Genomic DNA, 25,197 nt, shown 5'->3' with positions numbered 1-25,197 from the left:
GTACTAATTATGAAAGGTTCACACTCATCCTGCTGACTTTTGTAGTTATTTTTTATGAATAAAATGTAACAGGAGAAGCTAAATGCATTAGGATAGTTGGGGACAACCAAAACTCCCTGGTGGGAAGGCATACATTTCATATTACAACAGGGAGATCTTACATATTAGCAGCCAGGGGCTGACCCATGAATGGCTTAACCGACCCTTTAAAATACCCCACAGCATGCGTATAACAATATGAAAACCTGGAGAAGGTATTTACATTGGACTATTATTTTTGTCTCTTGTGATTCGGTAAATCCTATCACATTGAAGGCTTTACATGAGTACGATCCAGTATGTGTCCATTCTACCCACAGTTCGAAAAATTCAGATGTTGAATTCCTAAAAAGAACTCTATTTTTGTACCACTCGTATCTGCTGATTTTTGGCTTGCTTGATTTAGAACTACAAGTTAACTTGATCTTTTGATTTTCTTGAACTATATTGCTTGTAGTATAAATTTTCACACCGTTAGGAGGATCTGGAAATAAAAAAAGCAAACAAAAATTGAAATGATTAGTTCCTCTTGAAATAAAAATAATTGTAAAGATTGTAAACATATAGGGATGTTCATTTTTAAAAACTAACAGTCGAGATCATGGGAATTAATTGTATATCAATCATTTTTACCAGAGGCAATACATAGAACCCATATTCATAAGTGTATGAAGCTTTATATCCAGAACACTATTAGATTGTGATTTTCATTGAGAGACAGTTAGTGGCATGACTGTGGACTTTGTAAAGTGCTGTGTAATATGTCAGTGCAATATCAATACAGGTTTTTAATAAAAATCTATGTTTAGATGGGTGCCATCACTTCTTCCTTGCATGAACTATGCCATGGCTGAGATGCTCACCCGTGGCTGCCTATAGGAGATGAATGAGGGCCATAGTGGTCAGCTCTATACCACTGTTAAAGCAGAACTAAACCCTGTTATTTTACCCTCTCCCCACTCTGTCTCAGGGTGCCAACATCTTCCTTCTTCTCTCTCTAGATACTATCTTCAGCTATCTTGATTGGCCAAGCCAGGAATCATGGGGGTTCATGCGGTCCCAGCAAGCACAGAGGAAGCCAGGATTGCCGGATATCTTGAAAACCAACGTAGGAGTCTTTGCCAATTTCCTTTTTTGACAGATCACTCTGGTAAGACTGCTTAATGCAGAAGAGATATTGCCTGTCCCTTTCTACAGTAATTCCCTGATAATTTTTTTAAGTTAAGTTTTATGAAGTTTTTAAAGTTGGACCAGTGCAGAAGTTGGCCATCTCCCAGCGGTTGCTACCTTGTAATAGGATCACTTCTTCAAACTGCTCATCTGAACCTAGCCTTAGAGATTCCACTGTTCTACTCCCTAGGATGCCATACATGTTTTCACTGAAGAAGAAGGTTTTCTCTTTGTTGAACATACAATGTTGACAGCCATTGCTCATTGCTGAATGTAGAAGTTTGCAGGCTTTATCGTAAGTCCAATTCTAATACTATCGGTGACTGCAGACTCCAGAGGCAAAGAGTACAGAAATGAGTTGTCAGGCTTAGTTTCAGTATGACATACCCTTCAAAAGAAAATAATCTTGTGATAAATATGTGGGCTGTGGGCTGACTTCCTGATAAATATTCTAACTTCCTGAAACTTTGACATAGTACATACATGTAGAAAGTGTCTGGAGGGGGAGAATCTGAACTCGTGAACTGAGTATTGTTCCAGGTCAGTCATTCCTGGAAAGCACTAAAGCAATGGTGACAGCAAAACTACCAAGGAGCTTTTATTTTCCGAAGGGAGGGCGGTCCTTGCAATAAGTACATGACAGGTATGATACATAAAGGGTATACAAATCAACATCTCTTTGCAAGAGCAGGCAGTTGTTTCCTTTAGGTTCCTACAGCCATAATACGAGGAGATATCTCCAAAGTCATAGCGGATTTCTTCTTAGACAGGTGCCACTAGAACTGGTTTTCCAACTTAGCTCCAGTTCTGGTGACAGCTCTAAATTCAAAAGGACTTTCTATACAAAATAAAATGGTTACAAGAACAAATATGGCAAAAGAGAACATCTCAGCAGCAAAACAGACATAGTTGCATAGTAAATCAGGTTGAAAAAAGACATAAGTTCATCAAGTTCAACCACTAGGGAAAAAAACATCCCAGATGTAAAACCCTATGGACATGGTTGATCCAGAGGAAGGCAGAAAAAAAACACTGGTACAATTTGCTTCAAAAGGTGAAAAAAAATATTTCCTGATTCAATGAGGCAGTTGGATTTTCGCTGGATCAGCAGTTTCTGGTAACTTTACTTTAAAGCTTTAATCCCCAGTTATATTCTGTGCTTCTAGAAATCATCCAGCTTTTTCCTAAAGCATCTATAGAACTTGCTGAAACTACTTCCTGAGGGAGCAGATTCCACATTTTCACAGACCTTACAGTAAAGAATCCCTTCCTTATCCAGAGCTTAATTTTTCTCCAGATGCAAAGAGTGCCCTCTTGTTCTTTGTAATGATATCAAAGTGAATAAATGTGAAAAGAATTCTCAATATGGATCATTTATATGTTTATACACAGTGATCATATCCCCCCTCATAGTTCCTTCTCAAGGGAGAATAGATTCAGTTCAGCTAATCTCTCCTCATAGCTGAGCTCCCCCATTCCTTTTATTAGTTTAGTTGTCCTTCTCTGCACTCTTCCCAATTCCACAATGTCCTTTTTGTGAACTGGTGCCCAAAACTGGACTGCATATTCCAGATGTGGTCCGACCAATGCTTTGCACAGGGGCAGGAGTATGTAGACAGCAAAGGAAAAAAATCTTAAATATTAGGAAAGCAAGAGGTATGAGAATGTGTGTAGGGTAGGGGGGCTGAGTTTAGCTCAGATTTACAAAAAATCTAACTTATAAATATGGAATGTTTTTTTTTGTGGGTGGGTTGTAGGTGCTAATTTGCAAACAGAAGGAATGTATTGGCACCAGAAAGTCCACAAGAAAGCCCTCTCTGCTAAGTAGAGGCTCCTCCACATTTTATTTTATTTTTTTTTACTGCAGTTTATGTTTATAACTGTTATTTTGGTCAATCCTTAGAAATGTATCATGTCACTGCTAGGCTAAATGGCTGGTGGTCAAAATCATTTAAAGGAAATACTTGCTTGTGCTTTTGTAGTGCCTTCCCTGTATGACCATATTGGTGGTTTACTTTACCCAATGACTCATAAAATGCAGAACATGTACTTACAGTGAACGTCCACGTAAACACCCGGTGACTTAGTACGTCCTGCAGTATTTTGAGCTTCACAAATATATTGCCCAGCATCTTTTGCTTCAATAGGCCGATTTATATATTTTTTAAATTCCTCATTGTTCTTGTAAAATGTATATTTGCTCACATCCGGGTTGCTGCTGTTGACAATGCATTGAAAAGTGACCTTGTCGCCTTCAATTAATGTGACGTCTTCTTCATCAAATGTTTTTCCATCTAGTACCAGGACGACTCTTGGAAACCTAGGAGCATCTAAAATAAGTAAAAAATATATTATGCAAAGTAAATGGTAATCTTCCGTTTGCAGTCAAATTATGTCTATTTTTTATTAAATTTACAACTGGTGTGCTTGCCAATCAGCACCAAGGCAATGAGAAGCAAGAGTCACGATGGAGTGAAACGGTGTGGATGATAACGTGACCTGCAGCATGGAGCCCAGGTATGAAAATAATATTGTGGAGGAAAATGTTCATTTTCACATTAAGAAAGGTTTATGCTATGTTTATAGAGGCCATAAGGTTAGGCCATAAGGTTGTGGTGTGGTTAGCACTTCCTCATGCCTGAGAACTGCTGCCTCTTGGGGGATGTTACATGTAGCTTCATAGAACATAAATGGGGCTGTCAAATGTGCTGGCAAGGTGTCATTGGCTGGGAGCTGCTCAGGATTTCTTGATCGTGAAACAGCCTGAACCAACACTTACTCCCATTTTGGGCATGATTAAGGAAAGCTCTCCAAGACTGGAGAAGATAGATTATCTTGAGTGAACCTGGGTGATGCAGGTGGATCAGATTCATTCAGGTTTGCTGGATCACTCATGATTGTCTATGTTCTCCAGTCTTGGAGAGCTTTGATAAATCAGCCCCATCCTTTGATAAATCAGACATCCCTCCAAACAGAAAAAAACAAATGGGCTCTAATGATTTCCATAAGTCTCTTATGAAAGGTTTGATTATTAATATATGATGTTGGTAGGTGATCAAACATTTCAAACTAAGCAAACAAATCTGTTCCTGGTAGCACAACCAATCCATTTTATTTATAACAGCATTGATATTTGTTATACTTTGGTGCTCCATCAAGAAAGAAAAAATGATCTGGGTTGACTTAACCTTTAAAGATCAATTCAATTTTGCATGCAAAAATAAATGATGTGCAAAATCTTACAGTGTGTTCTCTTTAAAAAGTAGAGTAGATAAGCCTACCAACAATGGCAGAATGCTGGCAGGGGAGTAATTGCTTCAGAATGTATAAGAAACTGTAAGACATTGAACATTTTTTGTTTTGGTGCACCTGGAATGAATTTAGCTGATTTCAGTTGAAAGTTCAATATGGCTGTTAGTCTGACATCGCTAAGTTTCATATGTTGCCACCCTGAGGCTTGATAATGGAAGCAGCAGTTTTATTTCTTTACAACTTCATTGCAGAAAGGGGCAGACGATGTCCCTTCTGCAATTATTATTCTTGTCTGCCTGATCGCTGCTCATATGTCCGAATTCACTAAGCTGCAAATGCGTTTTTTTGCCAGCAATCCAGACTTCCCTTGTGGCTGTTGAGCCTGAATAAACTCTAGCACGCCCATGCAGAAGTTCACTCATTCCATCCTGGCCAATCAAGATGGCCATTGATCGGGTTATGGAAGAAAAAAGTGAGAAGATGATGGCACCCTAGGAGAAACAGGGACAGGTAAGTGGCCCAGGGTTTAGTTCCGCTTTTATTGTCCAATCATGTGCAAGGGTTTAAATAAATGCAATTTGAGTTTTGTCTTGTACGTGACCCCTGTCAAGTATGTTGCTTTTCTAAATCAAAGTCACATAATAAATGGCATAAATCTATAATACTCACACGTCACATCCAGAACCACCTCGTCAGACACCGTATCGTTCAGCTCATTACGAGCTAAGCATGTGTAAGTTCCAGAATCATTTTCCTTTATTTTAGAGATTGTAAACTCATTATTGGTGTTGTTATAGCATTCATTCCCTTCCTTGAACCAGACATAGCGAAAGACTGGGGGATTTGCTGTGGCGGAACATGTCAATAGAATATCCATTCCTTCAACAATTTTGTCTGGTTTTTTAATAAATACATTTTCAGGAGCATCTGTGAATATTGGGAGCATAGAGTGTAAATTGTTACACATAAAGGTTGCAGAAGAGGATAGGACAGCACTATCAATATCCATGAATTATACATAGTTGCATCCACTCTCTCTCCCGGCCTTGATATTGGGGAGGCTGATTCATCCTAAGCTCTACCTATAAACTCACAAACCTTCTACAACCTCATATGGTTGGGTAAAATCTAAAGTACTAAGTACATTTCCACCACCTTGTTTTGAAGATTACACAGGATTTGCTTTTCATTGTCCTAACTACTAAACGGTGTTGGGGGGTAAGTAAGGTAAGTATAGCTGCTGAAAAGTGGGGGTAATATTGCCTTTTTCTAGTAGGGAGTTACATTTCTATTTTTCTACTTTCCCCTATAAATTATCTGTATAATACCCTGGTTGGTATTGCCCATTATTATATTTTATATATATATATATATATATCTACAAAATATATTTTATTAATATTTACTTTTTTGGAGTTCGATTTAATTTAGTTTGCAAGTAGCATTATTTCCTTCTTATGATTAATACCCCCAAAACAGTCAGCCTTTTAGCTAATTCAATCTCATTTCTATCTAATCACAAAATGCACACAGCCTTCCAGTATGAAGGTGACTACTTACGCAGCACGGACACTTCCACCGGCTTAGATGTTGTTTCATCGATTGTGTTTTTTGCCTTACACAAATATGTTCCTGAACTAGTGACTTGATATTCTTTTTCATTTCCCCTATTAAAATTTTGCAATGATTCATCTTTGTACCATGTGATTTGATATGCTGGAGGATTGCTGCTTTCAACAGAACAAGTCAAGGTCAGTGGCTGCGATTTTTGTATTTTTATAGTGGCGTTGTTAGGCAGAACCTGAACATTTTTGGGGGAATCTGGAACGGCAAGGAAAGTCAGAATTATTTTCTAGGCTTAACAAAAAGAAGGCATACATTAAGTGAAAGATAATATTTAATGGAGTAGTATGGATCTACATTGGTATTGGATAGACTGGGTGAAAGGTTAGCACCCCAGTCATGGGCTCTGCTTTTTACTAGACTGGAATTTGGAAGCTGTCCCAAAAATGTTCTTTATCCAAAGTCAGGACCGGACAGTTTTTTATTTCTATCTGTGCCGCTCTTGCAGATTTTTCCTCATTTCCTCCCTGGTAAAACCTGAATCAGCTACACGGGAATTGAGGGTAATTCTCTCCAATTGAAGACCTGGATAGCAATAAACAAACAACTGGGATTCCAATTTGTCACCAATTTTTTGGATTGACATACATTGTAAATAGGTTTTCAATATCCTTTTAAAAGTTTTGAGACGTTTAGGAAATCCCAACAAACTTAGTGATGTCAGACTGATATAGAGTAAACCAACCCAGAAAAAAACAAATGCAGAATTCTAATAAATGGAGCTACTACCAATCAAGGTCAATAGACAATTAAAGTTTGATTTATTAAAAGTATTGAGAAGTTTAATTCATTACATTGTGTGAATATTCACTCCATTTAGTCATGTGACGAAAAAATTCCTTTTCTCTTTGAGTATCCATTGATGGGCAAATTTAATAACTGACAGTCATATCATGTATGAGTGAACTTCTTTTTTTATCATCAAGGTCAGAGACATTGGTGCATTAAATTACCTTTGAAAATCATGTGACAGTTTAAACATATGGGTATATTGTATTCAACTGCACAATGTCAATGACCTTTACTATAAATGTGAGATTATACTGCTAATTGTTTCGTTATTTATTGGAAATTGGATAATTCACTTTGCCACATTAGGGTGTTTGGAATTCTTTACAATGATTGTCTGGTGTATATAAAAGTTGAGCCTTCTGATGAAGCCAAAAGGTGAAACACGTCGAGGACTTCAACTTTAAGAACTATAAAATTGTCTGGGGAAAGTGTCCCACAAAATATTGTTATACTCTGGAATGCTTTATAATGTAAATACATATGTAAACTCAAAATTATATGTATGTTTAACTGTATAAAGTAAATAGAGTTGTGGTACCTAAAAAATACCCCCCAAAAAACAAAAATGCAGTTGTAATTAATGTTACAGGGATGCGGTACTGGATATTTATTTTCTCACTTAATAAAACATAAAAATGTAATTATTTACTGGAAATGTCATTTTCATATGATTGGATAATTGATTATTCACATAATTTATTGATACATTTTTTTTAATTTCCCAATGTAAAGATCTGTATAGATGCAAAATTAATGTAATTCAAAACTAACATTTCCCAACTTATTGTCAGATGGTCATTCATTCAAAACTGACCAAAAGCTTTAAAATGAAGATTCACAATGAGTGTTGGGTGCCATGAGCTATCCAGTCTGCAGATAAATATGAATAATTATCATTAATTTTAGAGTGTGTGCAGATGTTGCTGGACAATGAACAATAATGACCATTATATAGCAGCCATATGAAGGATTCAAGGATTCACACAGGATTTCAATTCTTAGGTTTTATCTATCAGGATATAATAAAAAAAATCTGATCCTTAACAGGTTCTAAAATTGCTTAAATCTAACCTCAGGTGTAAAGCAATGGGCAACAAATTCCACCATGTCAATGTTTAATTATCAAAAATGAAGTCAAAATGGAAAAGCCATATGTGAAAAATTAAGTACATTCCAGAGTTATACAAGCACCTCGCAGCAGAAGTAACTTAAATTAATGATTTCTGTGTGACTTTATCAGTCTCAAATATCAAGTTGAATGAATTTTGACTCACTTTCGTTTATAACATTGCTTCAGGTCATTAAGGTTTGCAGGCATTTGTTCATTCACGGCTCCCACCGTAACATTCCAATTGGGTTGAGGACTGGACCATTGCAACACCTCAATTGTTTTTATTCTTTTGTTGATATCCTGGTGTGCTTGAGACCATTAGGCTTGATTGATTAAGGCTCTCCAAGACTGGAGAGGGTAGATTATCATGAGAGAACCTGGGCGATCCAGCAAACCAGAAAAATATCTGGTCCAGGATTTAAAAAGATTTGCAAAGTAATAGCAAATGAGTATGGGAATCCATCCTAGGTTTGCCTAATTACTCAGGTTCATCCATGATATTTTCTATTTTTGGAGAACTTTATTATATCAGACCCATTGTCCCATTGATGACCCAATTTCGGCTTTAGCTTTTCCACTGTTGGCCTTACATTTGACTCACTACAGAAAACTGATATAAAGAGTTATTGGCCAGTTTAATGACTGCAAGATGGTCAAGTCCTCTGGCTGCAAAACAATCCCAAAGCATCATTACTCCAGTTGGTATGGGCTGTTTGTGATATGCTGTGTTTGGTTTTCCCCAAATGTGGAGCTGTGCATGGCCAAACATCGCCACTCATCTATCCAAAGTAAATTGTCCCTCAAGTCTTATGGTTCCTTCAGATAAAACTATTAAAACCTAAGCCACGCTACCATTTTTTTTTAGAGAAAAGAGGCTTTTTCCTGGCAACCTTTTCCAAACAAGTCATACTTGTTCAATTGTGTTCTAATTGTATTGTTGTGAACTTTATTATTTACCATGAAGAGACCTGTAGAGTCTGAGATGGTGCTTTTGGCATTTACCAATTTCTCCAAGATTTATAAAATCTGACCATAGGGTAAATTTGCTTCTTTTTAGAAGGTTGACAGCTGTCTTGAATATTTCCTTTTTCTCGCTGCGGAATGATGGACTTCCAATGGTGTTATAACCCTTCCCAGACTGATGAGCAGCAACAATTGTTTTATAAGTTCATTGCTGATGTTTTTCCTCCTTGGCATTGTGATAACAAACATCTGAATGCTCCAAGTGCTGAACCTTTTGCTTTAGAGGTGGTCACACATGCTGATTGCTCAATGAATCAAGTGCAAATTAATAGTAGTACCAGGCTGCTAATTACCCTCTCAATTTCTATGGAAGTGTTAAGGATGTATTTAGATTTTCACAAACTGCTTCTCCATTTTAACTTAGTCTTTGTTAAATGATTATTTAAAACAATGTAATTTGTGTTGCTGTTCATATCTTTTACATGATTGCAGCCTAAATCTGCCTTACCATGGCCATGTTGGATGAGCACCAATGATAAGGTCATCAAGGTTGACTTGTAACCCAACCTGGGCAGTAATCCTATTTTTACCATTACCTTTGATGTGATTGCCATTGTGCCACCAATATTATACAATTTTGTGGCTTTGTCATGTGATACATACAATGTCATCTGGCTGATACTGTATCTTAACATTTCCCAGATGCCTAATAATGATGAAGATAATTTGGAATGATCTATTTAGAACTTGAAGAAGAATTATTAAGACTTCCAGTTTTTGGCACACTTTTATGTTGAGAATATTTAGACATTAGGGACTCTAAAGATGTTTAATAATTACCTTGGTCACTCCAATCTGTCTTGCAGGCCACAGTAGTGGCATGGCAAGCATTGGGTGTAATTGCCTTTTGAAATATTGAATACAATTGGTGCCCATAGCTCTAAAAGAGAGCAAAGACTGGAGTCACCAGGACAGGGCAGGTAAGGATTGAAATCCTTTAATTACCAGATAGCTCAGAGGCAGTTTTGTCATCATAATGATCAGGTTGTTTAAAGGGGTAAAATATAAGGTATTTTTTTGCCAGGCTCTAAATATGTACTATAGCCTGGTGGGTCAGCATTACAATTTTCACATCTAAATATTTCCAGCATGAAAATGGACTTACGCTTCACATTAAGCTGAATTGTTTTATTCCCAGTTTCTCCGTCTCCTCGCTCAATAACACATGTGATATTTTTCTTATCGTCTTTCCACGATGCACTGAATGTAAAGCTGCTGCTTGTGCGTGTGCCATCCAAGTCATATTTAACATTTGGAGTGCTTGTACCATTTACTTCTCCAATCCAAATGATGTTGTCCATAGGACAGTAATAATTTATGGAACAAGTTAAAGTAATACTGTTTGACTCTCTTATTTCTGTTGGGTTGGTGATTTCTAAGGCTGGCCCGGTATCTGGGGAAAAAAAAAAAACCATGAAACTGAAAATAAAAGACCCTGATAGGTGGAACAATATAAACTCTAAGAAGCTGAAATTAATAAAGAGGTCGATTTTATTGAAGAGAAATATATTATTTGTCCTTAGATGTGGTGACATTAGTGAAAATCTGCCATCCCTGTCACTTTCCATGTATTAAACTGACATCTAGAACATTGTTTTGCCCAGATATCCTCTGTGAACTACAATGTCCCATCTCCTTTTGTGATGGAAATTAGAAGATAGGTTCTTGGGGTTAGAAATAACAATAATACTGATAAAGAAGGAAAATAAAGGAATAGGAGGGGAAAAGGAGGATACAAAACAGACGGAAGAAAGAACTAAGGTGAGGTTGGTTAATGCAGTGACAATTTAGGGTCTCACTATGGTCATCTATGGTGAATTAAACACTCAAGCATTATTTTGAATTGTGAACCACAAAGTTATTTGTTCTCCAATCAGCAGAGAACACAAGCTTTGCTGATTACAGAGCTATAAATCTGAGTCAGCAGGGGGTGCTTAGGATATCTGCAGAAATACCACTGCTTCCACACAGAGATCATGGGCCCCCCTCTGCAGCATGACTGGGGCATCATTAATCTAGGCTTTGGTTTCTTTCATACACCTGCATAGTATTTAGCTGATTTAAATAGAAAGTTTTTTTATACTTCAAATATATATACATATATATATTTTAAATGTGGATTTTACAAAATTACAAAAAAAACTTTTAGACCCGCCAGCAATGAGTGAGCTGATAATGTCATACGATTTGTGTTTGTGCTGCTTGTTGTCAGTTATTTTTTGCTCAGTTACCAAGCCCATCTGTGGTGTGGATAACAGGAGAAGGATGGGGTTCTGTAGTTCTAGCTTGTTTCTGTTGTCCTGACTGTCTCCTGACTGTTACTGGTTGGATTGCCAGAAACAAATTAATGGGAACAAAAGCCTAAATAAAGAAAACTAATACAGCCACCACAACAAAAGATTAGTTGCAAAATGCTACTTTTTGTTTGTTGCTTTGAATTTAGATAAACTTTATGGACCGTTTTAAAGATTCTCCCATTTGCTGCTAGTAAGAACTATGCATGTTACTTACCAGACACTTCAATGGTTACATTTTTTGACATCCACTTAAATCCGGTACCGTACAGTCTCACTTGATATCTGCCTTCATCCTCTTTTTGAAAATTTGTTATTTTTATGGCGCAATCTTTTGTTTCCTTTCCCGCATATTGTACTCTGTTAGCAAACAATTCGTCTACTTGATCCTTATTAGTGCTGTGGTAGACAATATTCCCTTGAAACTCATTTCCCTGGTATACTGCATTATGAAACCATACAAATGTGTTGACTGTGCCTGTTGTGTACTTGCATGGCAACACCACACATGAACCTTTCCAGACCTTAGCATTTTGTAGGACTGTCACATGTTGAGCATTTGATGCACTGCAACCTACAATAAACACAGGTATTATGAGCATTATTGAAATAATTATTCATTTATTTATTTTTTACCCCAAAAACCTCTGAGTGCGGTACGTATTTATTAAAGGACAACTCTACCTTTAGCATAAGTTGTTTTGTAAGACCTGTTCAGATTGGCCCATAGTTTAGCCCCCAAAATTATGCTTTCTCTGTTTTTTTTGGTGGGCCCATGGCCCCCACTGCTCTACAGAGAAAAAATGTGCCAGGAAAGCTATGTGTTTTGGTGGGCCCTCCTTCTCAGTCTTACCCTGTGCCATCATTCCTTCTTAACGCGGCCCCTCTGGTTCCACGCCCATCAGGTCTTTTTGATCTTGCACATGCATGTAGGAAAAGCTGTTTTCCACAGGTGTCCTCCGACCTATTTATACTCATCTTGCAAGCACTCTTCTCCTCCCCCTTCCTTGTTGAAGAATCCCCACTGCCAGTTGATGTTGGACCCTAAGGAAAGCCTTGCTCTCTCTGTTGCAGATCCCTACGTCCAAACATTGTCACATGGAAGATGGACACATGCTCACCAACACTCATATACACTGGGTATTTCTTCCAGCTCACACAGCAGAAGGGGGAGAGCTGACATGATGAGTATCAGTGGGTTGGGGGGGGTCCTTCTACATGGACACTAATATTGCCTGGAATACGTAGTGACAGTGTCGTGTAAAGCTGCACTTCAAGCAGTGATAGCAACAACGACCACTTCCATCATCTTCCAAGAATTATTTTTTTGTTCTTCATGCTAATTCTATATCTTCCCAAAGCTTCCCTAGTAGTTAAACATGGTGGTCCTGTGTTTTTTTCGACCTATGGACTTAGTACATGTACCAAGTACAAATACTGTACCTTTAAACCCCGAACCTAGCCTATTGCTGCAAATGTGCTCTAGAAAGTATCAAACACAGATAAGTATAAACTGCTTAATAGAATGTTCAGATAAATTACACTTTACATACAGCTTTACAATGGGAGTTGTTTAAAGTAAAATTCCAGCCAGAATTAGGATAGGTTTAATCAGTTGCTATTTTTCTAGGTTTGACATGTATCAGGAACGCACATCAACACACCTTGATTTGTATTAAGCCATGCACATGGCAAATAATTTCTGTATTTGACCTTCTTTGAATTGCTTTGCATTTTTTGGACATTTTTTGGTGAGTTTGAACTGCAGGCATAGCAGGTTTTTTTTACACACAGTGTTGACGCTATATAAATACAATACATAAATGTAAAGTAATTGGATTTACATAAAACACGCATCCGAGTCTTTTTTCGCCTTTTGTAATTTACCCCACTGATGGCACTTACCTTGAAGAAATATTGTTAGAAGTCCGCAAGCCAATATGATTTGGACCTTCATATTTTACAGAAACCTAGAAGTAAAATTCAGATGAAGCCAATTATTATTAAGGTTCCTGAAATAAGAATAGTATGTGTTGTCCCAAGCTGTAATTTTCCAACATTCAAATTGAATTGAAATATTGCCTGATATATTAAAGCTCCGAAAGGCTAGAGAGTATACACTTTCAGTGAAGCTGTGTGATCCATCAAACCTAGAATAGATCTTGTCCAGAATTCAAAACATTTGCTAGCGAATAGCAAATAACTTTGAAGTGAACTTTGAACTTTTGAAATCCATTTTAGGTTTGCTGGATCACCCAGTTTCACTGATGAGAGTTTATCCTTTCCATGCTTGCCCTTCATTTGTCTCCAATCAAGTCATAGCCTAAAGAATGACTCTACACCGTCTATGCATCAGCGAGGATTTGAGTATAGTGACTGGACTGACATCCGTAGTAACATATGGGAATGTCTTGCTAAAGAAATATATAATAGCTCTAGTTTTTGCTTATCTGATATGCATAATACTCTAGATATGTTAACTTCTTGTTTGATTGCTGTCTCCACTCCACTCAGCATACTGCTTAGAGTCTAAAATGACACTGATGTTACTAAAAGTTATATGCGTTTTATTCAAAACCCGTATAACTTTTTCAACAACTGTAAAACTTATGATAGCCCAGAGGAAAAGTATGATTTTTACACATACTATTAATATTACCCAGGTAGATGTATGTTACCGTATGACTTGTAACCCTTCTGAAATACCCAACTATAGGATGATAGTACTACAGAGAATCACTCAGCTTCCTTAAGGTTTGCATGCCCAAGTACCTGAAGCTATTTATTTGTAAAGGAACAGAGGTATGAGGTCAAGTAGTTATCCTTCACTGAAGGATAAAAGGAGGGAATGTAAAGAGCTGAGGAATTTTGCTGATTCTTGAAGTTAATTATTTTTGTACTTTGGTTGTACTTTGGTTGTTAAACTGGTTGTACTATCAGTAAACTAATGTCCGCTTCCCATTTTTGCCTTGAAACTCTTCCTTTCCTCCCTACAGCCATATATCTGTTATTTTGACAAAAATATCTTGTTCTAAAAGAACCACAAGGACATCTGCCATGTCTGCTAATTGTCTGTAGGCATGTGATCATGCACTGATCATGCCTATGAACTCTTATATAAACGGTGTGCAAACAACACAAACAGTGCAAACAAAAGTTTTGAGTATGATCTAACCACATTATCTGGGATTAATAGGAAATCACCTTAACAGAGCTTTATTATATCATGCACTTTGAGAGGAGTGATCCATATTGAGGAAGCATAATGAGGGAGTGTGATTACACCTATATAAATTGTTTTCTTTAATATTAATAGGCAATAACCAATGGTAAGACAGTAACTTGAGGTCAATGAACAGCTGTGGTTTGACCAAACTTTTAAAAATGTGAGAATCTCCAAAATTTAGAATTGATAAACCTTAAGTCTACTTGATGTTAATAGGAATCTGAACCAGGTACCAAAAAGTGTGTAGAATGGTTTGAGATGTTTATGGCAGCCTCGTAAGATGCTGAAAAATATACTGAGACAAAAAAATCATTTAATACTTCAAATTTGAATGCTAACATATTGAAGTCAGTTTAAGGTCGCCCAGTTAACAACAGAAGGAAAAAGTCACCTTTTGAGATGCCATTACATCCACTTCCCCAGAAGCCTTTTTGAATTCTAAACTACAAAATAATTTGTAACCACCAAATATAAAACTGAAATTTGAATCCGGTTCATTAAATTTGGTTCAATGGCATCCAAAGTTAAGGTTCAACTTTAATGGAAACAAAGTTTGGTCATGGCAGCAAATGACAAATTATAACAAAGCAAAGCAATCATTATATATCAAAGAACAAATACCTAATGGCAAGTATGACCGTAGTGGGTGGTGGTTTTGTACAATGGGCTCCTATAAACACAACAACCTATGTATGATATCTCAGGGGCAATTTTTCGATCGCGATGTTTGATTACTATTATTCTCCCCAAGATAAACAGGCATAACATGGATCTCATATTCTCATTATCCCTGTGAATAGTATAAAATAAATATAAGACAACACAAACATTTATTATTGCCCCCCTAGGGTAACCCTAAATAGCCCTATCGTCCCCTGAGAGTTGCAAAAGGTTGGTAAATCAGGAGCAAGATCTAGTCTACAGCAAAATAAAGTTTCAGACCTTGTGAACATTATCACTTATGTAGGAGTCTTCTCAGCTATGTTTGAAATGGGAGCTTTAGAAATCCCTTTTACTGATGTGTACAAGGGGATTATTCTTTTGGTATATATTATAGATTAGAGATATTGAGCCTGATTTATTAAAGCAGTCCAAAGCTGGAGAGGATACATTTTTATCAGTGAAGCTGGGTGTTCCAGAAAACCAGAACTAGATTTCTTCAAAGTAATTTGTTATTTGCTTAACAAATGTTTTGAATCCTGTACCAGATCAGACCATTCCAGGTTTGCTGGATCACCCAGCTTCACTGATCAAAATGTATCCTCTCCAGCCTTGGACAGCTTTATTAAATCAGGTCCAATATCTTAGAGAAACTGTATCTCTTATCTGGCACAAAACAGTGCTGTTCCCAAGTTACTTAATGGGGACAAATTCCTAGGCAGGTTAAATGACATTATCTATGGAAACCAAATGCAAATGTAAAAATTTCACATGATTAGAAGCTGTAAATTTGAGAAATGCAGAAAAATGAGAAAAATAACAAGCTCAAACTACAGCACCACAAAAAGTAGAGATTGTATATGTAGCAAGCCAATTTGACTACCTGCATGCACCCAGACAAGCTATACACAGCAACAAGATGGAGAGAAGACTGGTAAGTGCTGGCTTAGGAAGTGAATACAGCCAATTGCTCCATTCATTGTAGGCAAAGATTCCCATCTTCCAGCATCAACTTTATCTGAGCGTTTCGGTCATATGTAGATTTGTATACAGAGCCTAACATTTGCCATATACTGTGGTTCCTATTTTAAAAAATGTCTGAATAGCAGACTTTGTCTACCCAGGGCTAGTAGCCCAACATATCTTAGTCCTTTCTTCACCTGGCTGTTGAGAATTTTTTTTTGAGCTCTCAACTTCAGTTCAAATCATTATTACTATAGAACAAATATGAAGGTAAGATAGGTCAAATATCCTGCAAACTTGTTCCTGGTAAAAGTCCAAATGGCTCTGATTTGTTAAAGCTCTCCAAGGCTGGAGAAGATACACTTTTATCAATGGAACTGGGTGAAAGCTTTAATGAATCAGACCCATTGTATTCAACTCAGAGAATCAGCATGACAACTAATATTTTCAAGTATGAAAATAGCAGTATCCATGCTGTCTATGACAGACACCTAACTTGTATTCTTTCCCATTGTCCTAAATGTATTCTTTGCTACATATAGGGTCTGTGAACATTCTTATAAGGTTTAGTTAACACCGTGATTTGTACTCTGTGTCTGTAGTTTGTGCAGGGTTGTGTAGTTCCTTTCCTTTGCATTTAGTTCCTTTCTGATTCCTGATGCAGGACCATTATTTCTATACCCAAGTTCTGCTCCTTGTGACTTCTTCTCTAGAGACAGAACATTTTCATCATGAGGCCATGCGGTATAAGCAAATCCTGTTACCTCAAGCATGAGATGCCTGTCTCAGAATCACTGATCTGTCTCTTCTTTTACGTCATTTTCTAAAATCAACACTGTGTCCATGAAAATTTTTACACTGTTACTGTAAATTGTTTTACTATTTCAAATGTATTCAATTAACTCAATAAACTTCAGATTAGCCTCTACATGTAGAAACAACACACCCAAAATTTGTGAACACCAGTCCATGTCACCTATGAGCTTGATAAACATCCAAATCTGGAACCATAGGCTAATATGGAGCTGCCCAACCCCATTACTTCACAACTTAAACAATATTCACCCTTCTAAAGAAGGCTTTTCATAAGATTCTGGAGTGTTTCTGTGCAACTGTGAAGTCAGGTAATGATGGATGAGAATACTTGATAATTGGTGTTTTAATTCATCCCAAAAGGTCTCCATTAGGTTTGGGATCAGGGCTCTGTGCAAGATATTTGAGTTCCATCACAACAACCCCATAAAGCCATGTCTCTGGCTTTGCATATGAAGGCGCAGCCATGCTGGAACAGAAAAAGTCCTTCACCAAACTGTTGTTTTATAGCTGGAATGGCACAGTTGTTCTTTGCTGCAGCATTATCAGGTCTTCATCAGAAACACCTACTTTGTTTGGGGTGCTACTCATGGTCATGGTTATGTGTCCACAGGCTTTGGACCTTGTAATCCTTTATCCATATAGAAAGATATTCTCACAATGAGCCTGATTTAATTAAAGAAAGTCTCACTGCGCATGCGTGAGATCTGAAATTGTTTTTTGTGCAAAAAGACTCCTTCGCATGCAAGAGATGCTCGGGCATGCACAGAAAGAGCACTTAAAGCCTCCTGGGATGCGTGACATAGGTATCCTTGGAGGATTTGCACTCCCATTCATTCTAAGTGAAATTTAGGTTTGCTTTAAGCTTTACAAGACTGGAGAGGATACACTTTCATCAGAAAGCTTGGTGATCCAGCAAACCTGGAATGGATCTGGTCCAGGACTGAAAACATTTGCTAACAATAAGCAAGTTACTTTTAGGATTTCCATTCCAGGTTTGCTGGATCACCCAGCATGACTGAAGAAAGTGTACCTTAACCAGCCTTGGAAAGCTTTAATGAATGGGCTCCGTTGTTTTTATTATTCTTGTCTTCTATGCCATCTCCTGTATACAGAAATGTTATGTATTTTCCACTTCGGTAAAGAAATGGTGCTTGTTAACACGGAGAAGACTCCAAGGAGAAACATATATAAATGTAAAAAATGTTTCCAGCATGATTGTTTTACCTAATCATGTTCCAAGAATTAACCATACTTCTGAGGGAGGGCGGATACACATTGCAGAAAAACAGGAAGCCATCAAGAGAACCCCAAAAACCCCAGTCATGGCATCCTTGTAAGAAACTTTGCATTAAACAGAATTGAATGGACTTAGAGCAGAATGTTATTGCAGGGTTTCCCCTAAAACCTGACAATAGATGGGGGAGAAACACTCGCGGGGGTTGAAGAGAGAAAATTAGCAGGGGAGAGAAGCAGGAGGATGTTAATGGGGCAGGAGGGTTACAACATTTTTTTTACTATCTTGGACATGTTCTTATGAAGAAAAATGGTCATTGTATTAGTCATATTATGTTTTCCTTTTTTGGTAACAAATTCAAAATGGACAAAAAAGAAACATTAAAAATAACAATCAAACAGAAATAACACATTAAAAAAACCAAATACAAGAAATGCAAAACAGACCTAACTACTAAATTATATCAAAACTTCTACCAAAAAAAAAACTTGTTTGCTCTTTCTCAATGAATTTAACTAATCGGCACTTTGCTGCTTCCTCCACTCACACTGACAGTTATATATTTGTAGTGCAAGGTTATCTATGGCACTACTGCCTCTGGTTGCTGATCTCACCAGATTTGGTATTAAATTCGGTGAAGTTTCCACTGTGATGCTCATTTCTTATTAGACAGGAAGCTGTACTTGAGAAATTAAAGTGGAAGGATCTCCCTACTTTCTTCTTGGATCTTGTAGATCTCTGTTTCCCCACCTCTCCTGCTGCTTTTTATTTTTTACCCCATAACCGGAGATCAGTGGGGCAGCTCTGAGATAAAGAAGTAAAGCCTTTATGCAGGACAATGCATGGTGACTCAGTCATTGGGAATTTGTCTTGTTTGGCACTGAGTTCACATAATCAGTTTCTTTTAGCCTAAAATAAAGTATGTGTATAATGTTGTGATTTCATTATGCATGGCAAAAAGTTAAAAAAAGATTGCCGCAACCCTCAACCTTTTACCTTCATAACATACCAGAATTTCTGCTCTTCCTTTGCTGGATGTCGGATAAAATATATTACATAATGAAACGTGTTACTAATCTGGCTGTGATTAGTCATCTTGGCTCATGTATAATTTCCTGTTCTGAGGCAGCTAACTGTAATATGTTATGGCCAGGCGCTGCTGAGGCAATTCATTTATATTGCAATAAACAGCTACAAGGACGCTTCATATGAAGCTGTGTTTGTGTCACACACATGGTGCAAACATATAAATATTATAATAAAGATATTGTTTGCCAATTGTTTATAGCGGCTATTAAGATATTTCTTCTCCCTTTTTTTCTTAGTGCCGTGTTTACACAGTTAGGCTGAAAAAAACTTTGTCTATCAAGTTCATCTACTAGGGAAATAAACACATCCCAGACATAAAACCCCTATGGACATCGTTGATCCAGAGGAAGGCATAAAAAACCTGGTTCAATTTGCTTCAACAAAGGAAAAAAAAATCCTGATTCTCTGAGGCAATTGGATGTTTCGTGGATCAACAGTCTATGTTATTTTTACTTTAATCTCCAGTTATATTCTGTGCTTCTGGAAATCATCCAGCTTTTTCCTAAAGAAATCTATAGTAGATACTGAAACTACTTCCTGAGGGAGCCGATTCCACATTTTCACAGCTCTTACAGTGAAGAATCCCTTCCTTATCTGGAGCTTAAACTTCTTTTCCTCCAGATGCAAAGAGTGCCCCCTTGTGCTTTGTAATAACCTTAACCACCTGAGCGTTACACTGATGTCTAGATTTCTGTACCAAAAGCGTTACAGGTTTTCATGAGGTTTTTTTTTTAAATTGTAGACCTGTAACTTACAGAAATATGTCTGAACAGGGTTCTAGTAGATATCATGAATATAAAAAATGTTTGAAACACACACTCATGTAAAAAAAAAATACTTTTAATAAAATTAAAATACACAAAAATCAGCTTAAACAAGAATACATAAATGAAAAATACTGAAAATGCGATAATTCGGTATACTGTATAGTAATATATTTTTCTAAAACACCTCCCTAGTGTCAAACGTCACATACCTATAGACAAAACCACATAAATATATTTTGTATTGGACTGGATACAGAACTTTGTATTGAATCCAATACAAAATATTTCAATTTCCCGCTACGACCCCCATCGACGGGCGCATGCAGGGACATCATCAGGATTCTCCAAGGGATGCGTACGCAAACGCCGGGTATTCTAATTCTTTCCAAACTTCCATGCAAAAAGTGTTACATTTTTTGCATGGAAATTTATTTTAGATTGTAGGCTATAATTCACCGAATTACTCAATAATTACTTATAATTCACCAAATTACCGCATAACTCACTGAAATTTGTCCAAAATTTTATAAATTTGATAATAATTTTTTTTTTTATATAACATTAAAAAACCTTTAAAAAAAAAATCTTTAAAAAAAAACTTTAAAAAAAAGTTTAAAAAAAAATAGTGTATAATGTAATGTATATGTACAGTAGCCTATATATTATATATATAAAACAATTATATATATATTGTATAAGGATTTCTTTGTATTGGACTCAATACAGCTTTTTTGTATTGAGTTAAATGCAAAGGAACTCAATACAAAATTTTGAATTTCCCGCCCCACCTCCCGCCCGCACCGACCGGATGAAGACTGAAGAAAGAAGACGTGTCCGGAGGAGCTGCGGGGAGAAGGTGAGTATTTTTTTTTGCGATCGACGCTGGATCATCGCAGCGGGGACCAGGTAAGTGATGGGATTCAGATAGGGAGAAAAGTTCGGGTTTATCGATTTTTGTAAAATCGATAGACCCGAACCAAGGTCGGGCTTAACGGTTGGGTGGTTATTAATTGGGAAGGGAGTTCTCTATATGTATATATATATATATATACGTTTATATATTTATATAGGGTACTTATATCCCACCTTATACGTCTCTTCTCAAGGGGGAATAGATTCAGTTCAGCTAATCTCTCCTCATAGCTGAGCTCCTCCATTCCTTTTATTGGTTTTGTTTCCTTTCTCAGCAATCTCTCCAATTCCACAATGTCCTTTGTGACACCAGGGGCAAGAAATCTGGGCCTCGCAGGCCATTCACACCAGGTGTGTTAGTAAGTGGAGTCGCCCACCATAGGCCCAATACCAATAGGAACCAAAAAAAATAACTTGTAATATTATTCTGATTATTTCACAGCACTATAATGCATTATTTAAACATAAAACAGGCTGTGAATTCATTTTTTTTTTTGGATTTCAATGCCTAATTCCCAGAAATGACATCACCTGGAACCCTGAAGAAGCTGCATTCTTTTTGTTGCAGTGAGGGGGGTAAAATTAAACCTTCAATTTCCACAAATTAACAAAAAAAAAAATCTAAAAAAAACACACACTGGTTAGCAGTACAAGAACACACAAAATAATCACCTGACCGGGGTATATACCTACTGTACTTAAAATGTGTTTTTAGACATGGCTCCCATACTGAACGAACACCTGAAAGATTGTCTGTTTCCTACATTGGCTTTTAAGGTCTGAAGGGTACTGGGACCCTTTTCTTGTATGACATTAAATGGGCTTAGAACCCCTGTGAGATTTTTATTTTTGTGTGTCACCTCAAAGGAAAATGTCCCCTCTTCATTGATCCTGGTGACAGGTTTTTATATGGTGTTAAAAATGAAGGTAAAACCATACTTTTAATTGTTAAGTGTGATATGAAAGGGTTCGCTTGTAATATGACTGTGTGAAAGGGTCCCCTCATTTTGGAGAGTTAACCCTTTACTTCCTGTTGTGTCTCTGGGAAAAAAAATTGAGAGGAATCTCCACATCAGGACCAAAATATGCTGACAGGGGTCTTCACTCTTCTTGTACTTTATTCAATACCAAAAAAAAAAATTCAACCAAAAACAAATAGATTTTAAAATAGATTAAATTGCTGTTGTTTAACCACCTAACCGATAACCCCGACCTTGGTACTGGGTAAAAAAAGTTACTATTTTCGATAACCCCGAACTTTTCTCACTGTATGTAAATACAGTGAGAAAAGTTCGGGTTTATCGATCACTTACCTGGTCCCGCTGCGATTGTCCATCCGTCGTGTTCCAGCGTCGTCCTCCAGCGTCGGGTGTCCACTCCGGGAAGAAGAAGCCGGCTTCTTCTCCCTCCGTTCTGTCCAGCGTGATCGCAAAAAAAAAAAAACACGTCCATCCTCTTCGATCTTCAGCCGGCGAGTGCAGTGACGATCACCGGGGTTTCCCGGTGACGTCGCTGCATGCGTCGGCGCGGGAGGGAGGCGGGGCGGGAAATTCAAGCATGGAAGTTTGGAAAGAATTAGAATACCCGGCGTTCGCGTACGCGTCCCTCGGCGATTCCTGATGATGTCCGTGCATGCGCCCGTCGATGGGGGTCGTAGTGGGAATCAAATATTTGGTATTGGATTCAATACAAAGTCCTGTATCCAATCCAATACAAAATAATACAAAATATATTTATCTGGTTTTGTCTATAGGTATGTGACGTTGGACACTAGGGAGGTGTTTTAGAAAAATATATTACTATACAGTATGCTGAATTATCGCATTTTCAGTATTTTTCATTTATTTATGTATTCTTGTTTAAGATGATTTTTGTGTATTTTAATTTTTTTAAAAGTATTTTTTTTTTTACATGATTGTGTGTTTCAAACTTTTTTTATATTCATGATATCTACTAGACCCTTGTTCGGACATATTTCTGTAAGTTACAGGTCTACAATTTAAAAAAAAAAAATCATGAAAACCTGTACCGCTTTTGGAACAAAAATCTAGACCTCAGTGTAACGCCCAGGTGGTTAATGGTTTTCATGTGTTTGGGGGCAGCTTTGTTTACATCTGTTTTGTGCTCTGTTTACAGACCCCTTGGTTTTATTGTGGTTGTCATGGTTACTAAAGGAAGGGGCCCAATAATGGCTCTGAAATGTCACTTTTCTGGACAAATCGGGACCATTTGGAGAGATTTTGCTATCACTTTATGTTTCCTGTCACCACTGATTGTTTATTATGTGAATTTTGAACAATGGACTGGTTGCCATAGCAATGCTAGGCCTCACTGAAGCCTAACTAAGGGGTCATGTGACTGGTTGCTGTGACGATGGCTGTCAGACATAACCGCCCAGCCAGTTTATTTTATGTTTTTTGCATTGTTTGTGAAGGTTTTTGTGGGTTCTCATGGGGACTAGTTATCGAATATGTCACCGTGACAATTATGTTCTGATTTTATTTGTTTGGGGAGGAGCTTCACTACCCTTTCTTCTTGCACCACAAGGTCACAGTATGAAAACAAATCATGTCTGCAGGTCAAATGCAGGTTAAATAAAGCTGTCATTGAATTGTGAGTGGTTTTAGATTTGTCTAATATTGATGCCATCAGCACACTCCCATTGGCAAAGCTTTATCCTGTCCTCCCATTGATTAATTATTCCTTTTAGGTAATTGGTTGTCAGTTTCCTATGGCACCTTTTCTGCCAGTTCAGCACTGGGCTCAGGATGATTTCCAATGCATTGCTGGCAGCTCAGGGTGGCATCATAAGTCACCCGATAAACACAAAAATCACTGAAAGCAAAGCAAAGAGGACTGGGGGCAACAGAGCAAAGTGCCCACCAGGGCAGCTCTACAATCTATACAATACAATCTCTACAATACAAAAATATCTATGTGGGTAAGCCACTGGGCACAGCATAAAAAGTCCAGAATCTTTGCCCCCTCTGGGTTTTTTTTAACCTTTTTAACCTTGCTTTGTAAAACCAAAAAAGAACAAAATACAACAAAGTGAACAAAGATCGGCTGGTGGAGATTCCATGGTATAACGTATAAAAGTGCCGCCTTTGGAAACTGAGCAGCAACAATCTGCAACAGCTACATCCAAAAATACCAACATAAATGTATTATTAGACAAATAAAGAGGTAAAATGAATCAAAAGGTCTCTATAACCAGTAAAAAGTCTAGAGTCATTATTTAATATTATTATATTATTATTATTATTGCCCATAAAGCCAAATGCAACATAAGGTGATTGCAGAAATACAAATGAATGTAAACCCAACACCAAAAATGTGACATGTTGCAGCTACAATAGTTTTCTTTGTAGCATTTCCCCTCTATATACCAGTAACACATTTTCCTAGGACAGCTGAGTAAGCAGATAATATTATTTGGTATCCCAGCTCAATGAACAGCTCAATGATCCTGCCAAGAACAAACTTCCCATGCTCGAGTGACAACACTCACTTACATATCTATGGAAGGGAAGCGTTGTCCAGCTTGTTATATTATTACTTCATTAGTATATAATAAAATAGCAATGTCAAAGAAGTAGAGCCACAAAAACGTATGTATTATAACATAGTATGTTGCCAAGCCTTATGTATGAGTATTATATGGACTCAAGAATGACACAAGAATTGTGTATACATTCACTTTGTACGCTGGTATAATGCTTAGTTGTGCTTTTCATATACAATATATACATTTGTTAAATTACTTATGTCGCCACAAAGAGCCGTTCTTGTGTCCTTTGCCTTTTTGTTTAAAAAATAGATATAATAAGCAAAATATATAAATATTTATAAGCAACACAATCACCAACATGCATGCAATCTATTTATTATTATATATATCGCCTAGGATAAAGATTGGATTGAAAAATATTACTTCGGACTAAACAAAATGCAAAAGTCTATGCAGCCAAACAGAATTTACTCCCCAGTTCTCCAATCACAGGAAAGGCTCCATCATATTATCTGCTATGGTCTCCATATGTACGTCATTATTATATCTTCTCTTGTCTAATAAAAAAAGCTTATCTCCATCCTAGGTATTACTAAAAATCCAAAATATTTTACCTGGGCATCCAAAATATAGGTAGCGTCACTTCAGCCAATCCTGCAATTGATTTCTGCTTCCAGGAGCCCAGCCACAAAGCTTGTGAGCTCCTGGAGCTGAG

At 37.2% G+C, this 25,197-nt stretch overlaps 1 protein-coding gene and 1 long non-coding RNA gene across 5 annotated transcripts in view; one reads left to right on the top strand and one right to left on the bottom strand.

Annotated features, from left to right (window-relative positions):
- LOC140341329 (B-cell receptor CD22-like) overlaps positions 1–25,197 on the bottom strand; it is a 38,658-nt gene extending 13,461 nt beyond the window's left edge. The window contains exons 1-8 of one of the 4 annotated variants that reach the window (XM_072426991.1): positions 25,097–25,197; positions 13,210–13,274; positions 11,522–11,878; positions 10,116–10,403; positions 6,022–6,282; positions 5,131–5,388; positions 3,264–3,539; positions 263–523 (exon numbers count right to left, since the gene is read on the bottom strand). In XM_072426991.1, the coding sequence (XP_072283092.1) occupies positions 263–523; positions 3,264–3,539; positions 5,131–5,388; positions 6,022–6,282; positions 10,116–10,403; positions 11,522–11,878; positions 13,210–13,261 (1,753 nt within the window). In that variant the 5' untranslated portion in view covers positions 13,262–13,274; positions 25,097–25,197. Of the gene's footprint in view, positions 1–262; positions 524–3,263; positions 3,540–5,130; positions 5,389–6,021; positions 6,283–10,115; positions 10,404–11,521; positions 11,879–13,209; positions 13,275–19,199; positions 19,227–25,096 lie in introns of those variants that run through there. The other 3 variants (XM_072426993.1, XM_072426994.1, XM_072426995.1) reach the window with 3 other exon arrangements.
- Positions 1,400–5,022, top strand: LOC140341334 (uncharacterized). The gene is made up of 3 exons (XR_011922848.1): positions 1,400–1,852; positions 3,648–3,726; positions 4,814–5,022. It is a non-coding gene; the product is annotated as an uncharacterized lncRNA (long non-coding RNA).

Source organism: Pyxicephalus adspersus, chromosome 11, assembly GCF_032062135.1.
Source record: "Pyxicephalus adspersus chromosome 11, UCB_Pads_2.0, whole genome shotgun sequence".
NCBI lineage: Eukaryota > Metazoa > Chordata > Amphibia > Anura > Pyxicephalidae > Pyxicephalus > Pyxicephalus adspersus.
The sequence above is the reverse complement of the archived record's forward strand: the minus strand, read 5'-3'. Positions and strand labels throughout refer to the sequence as shown.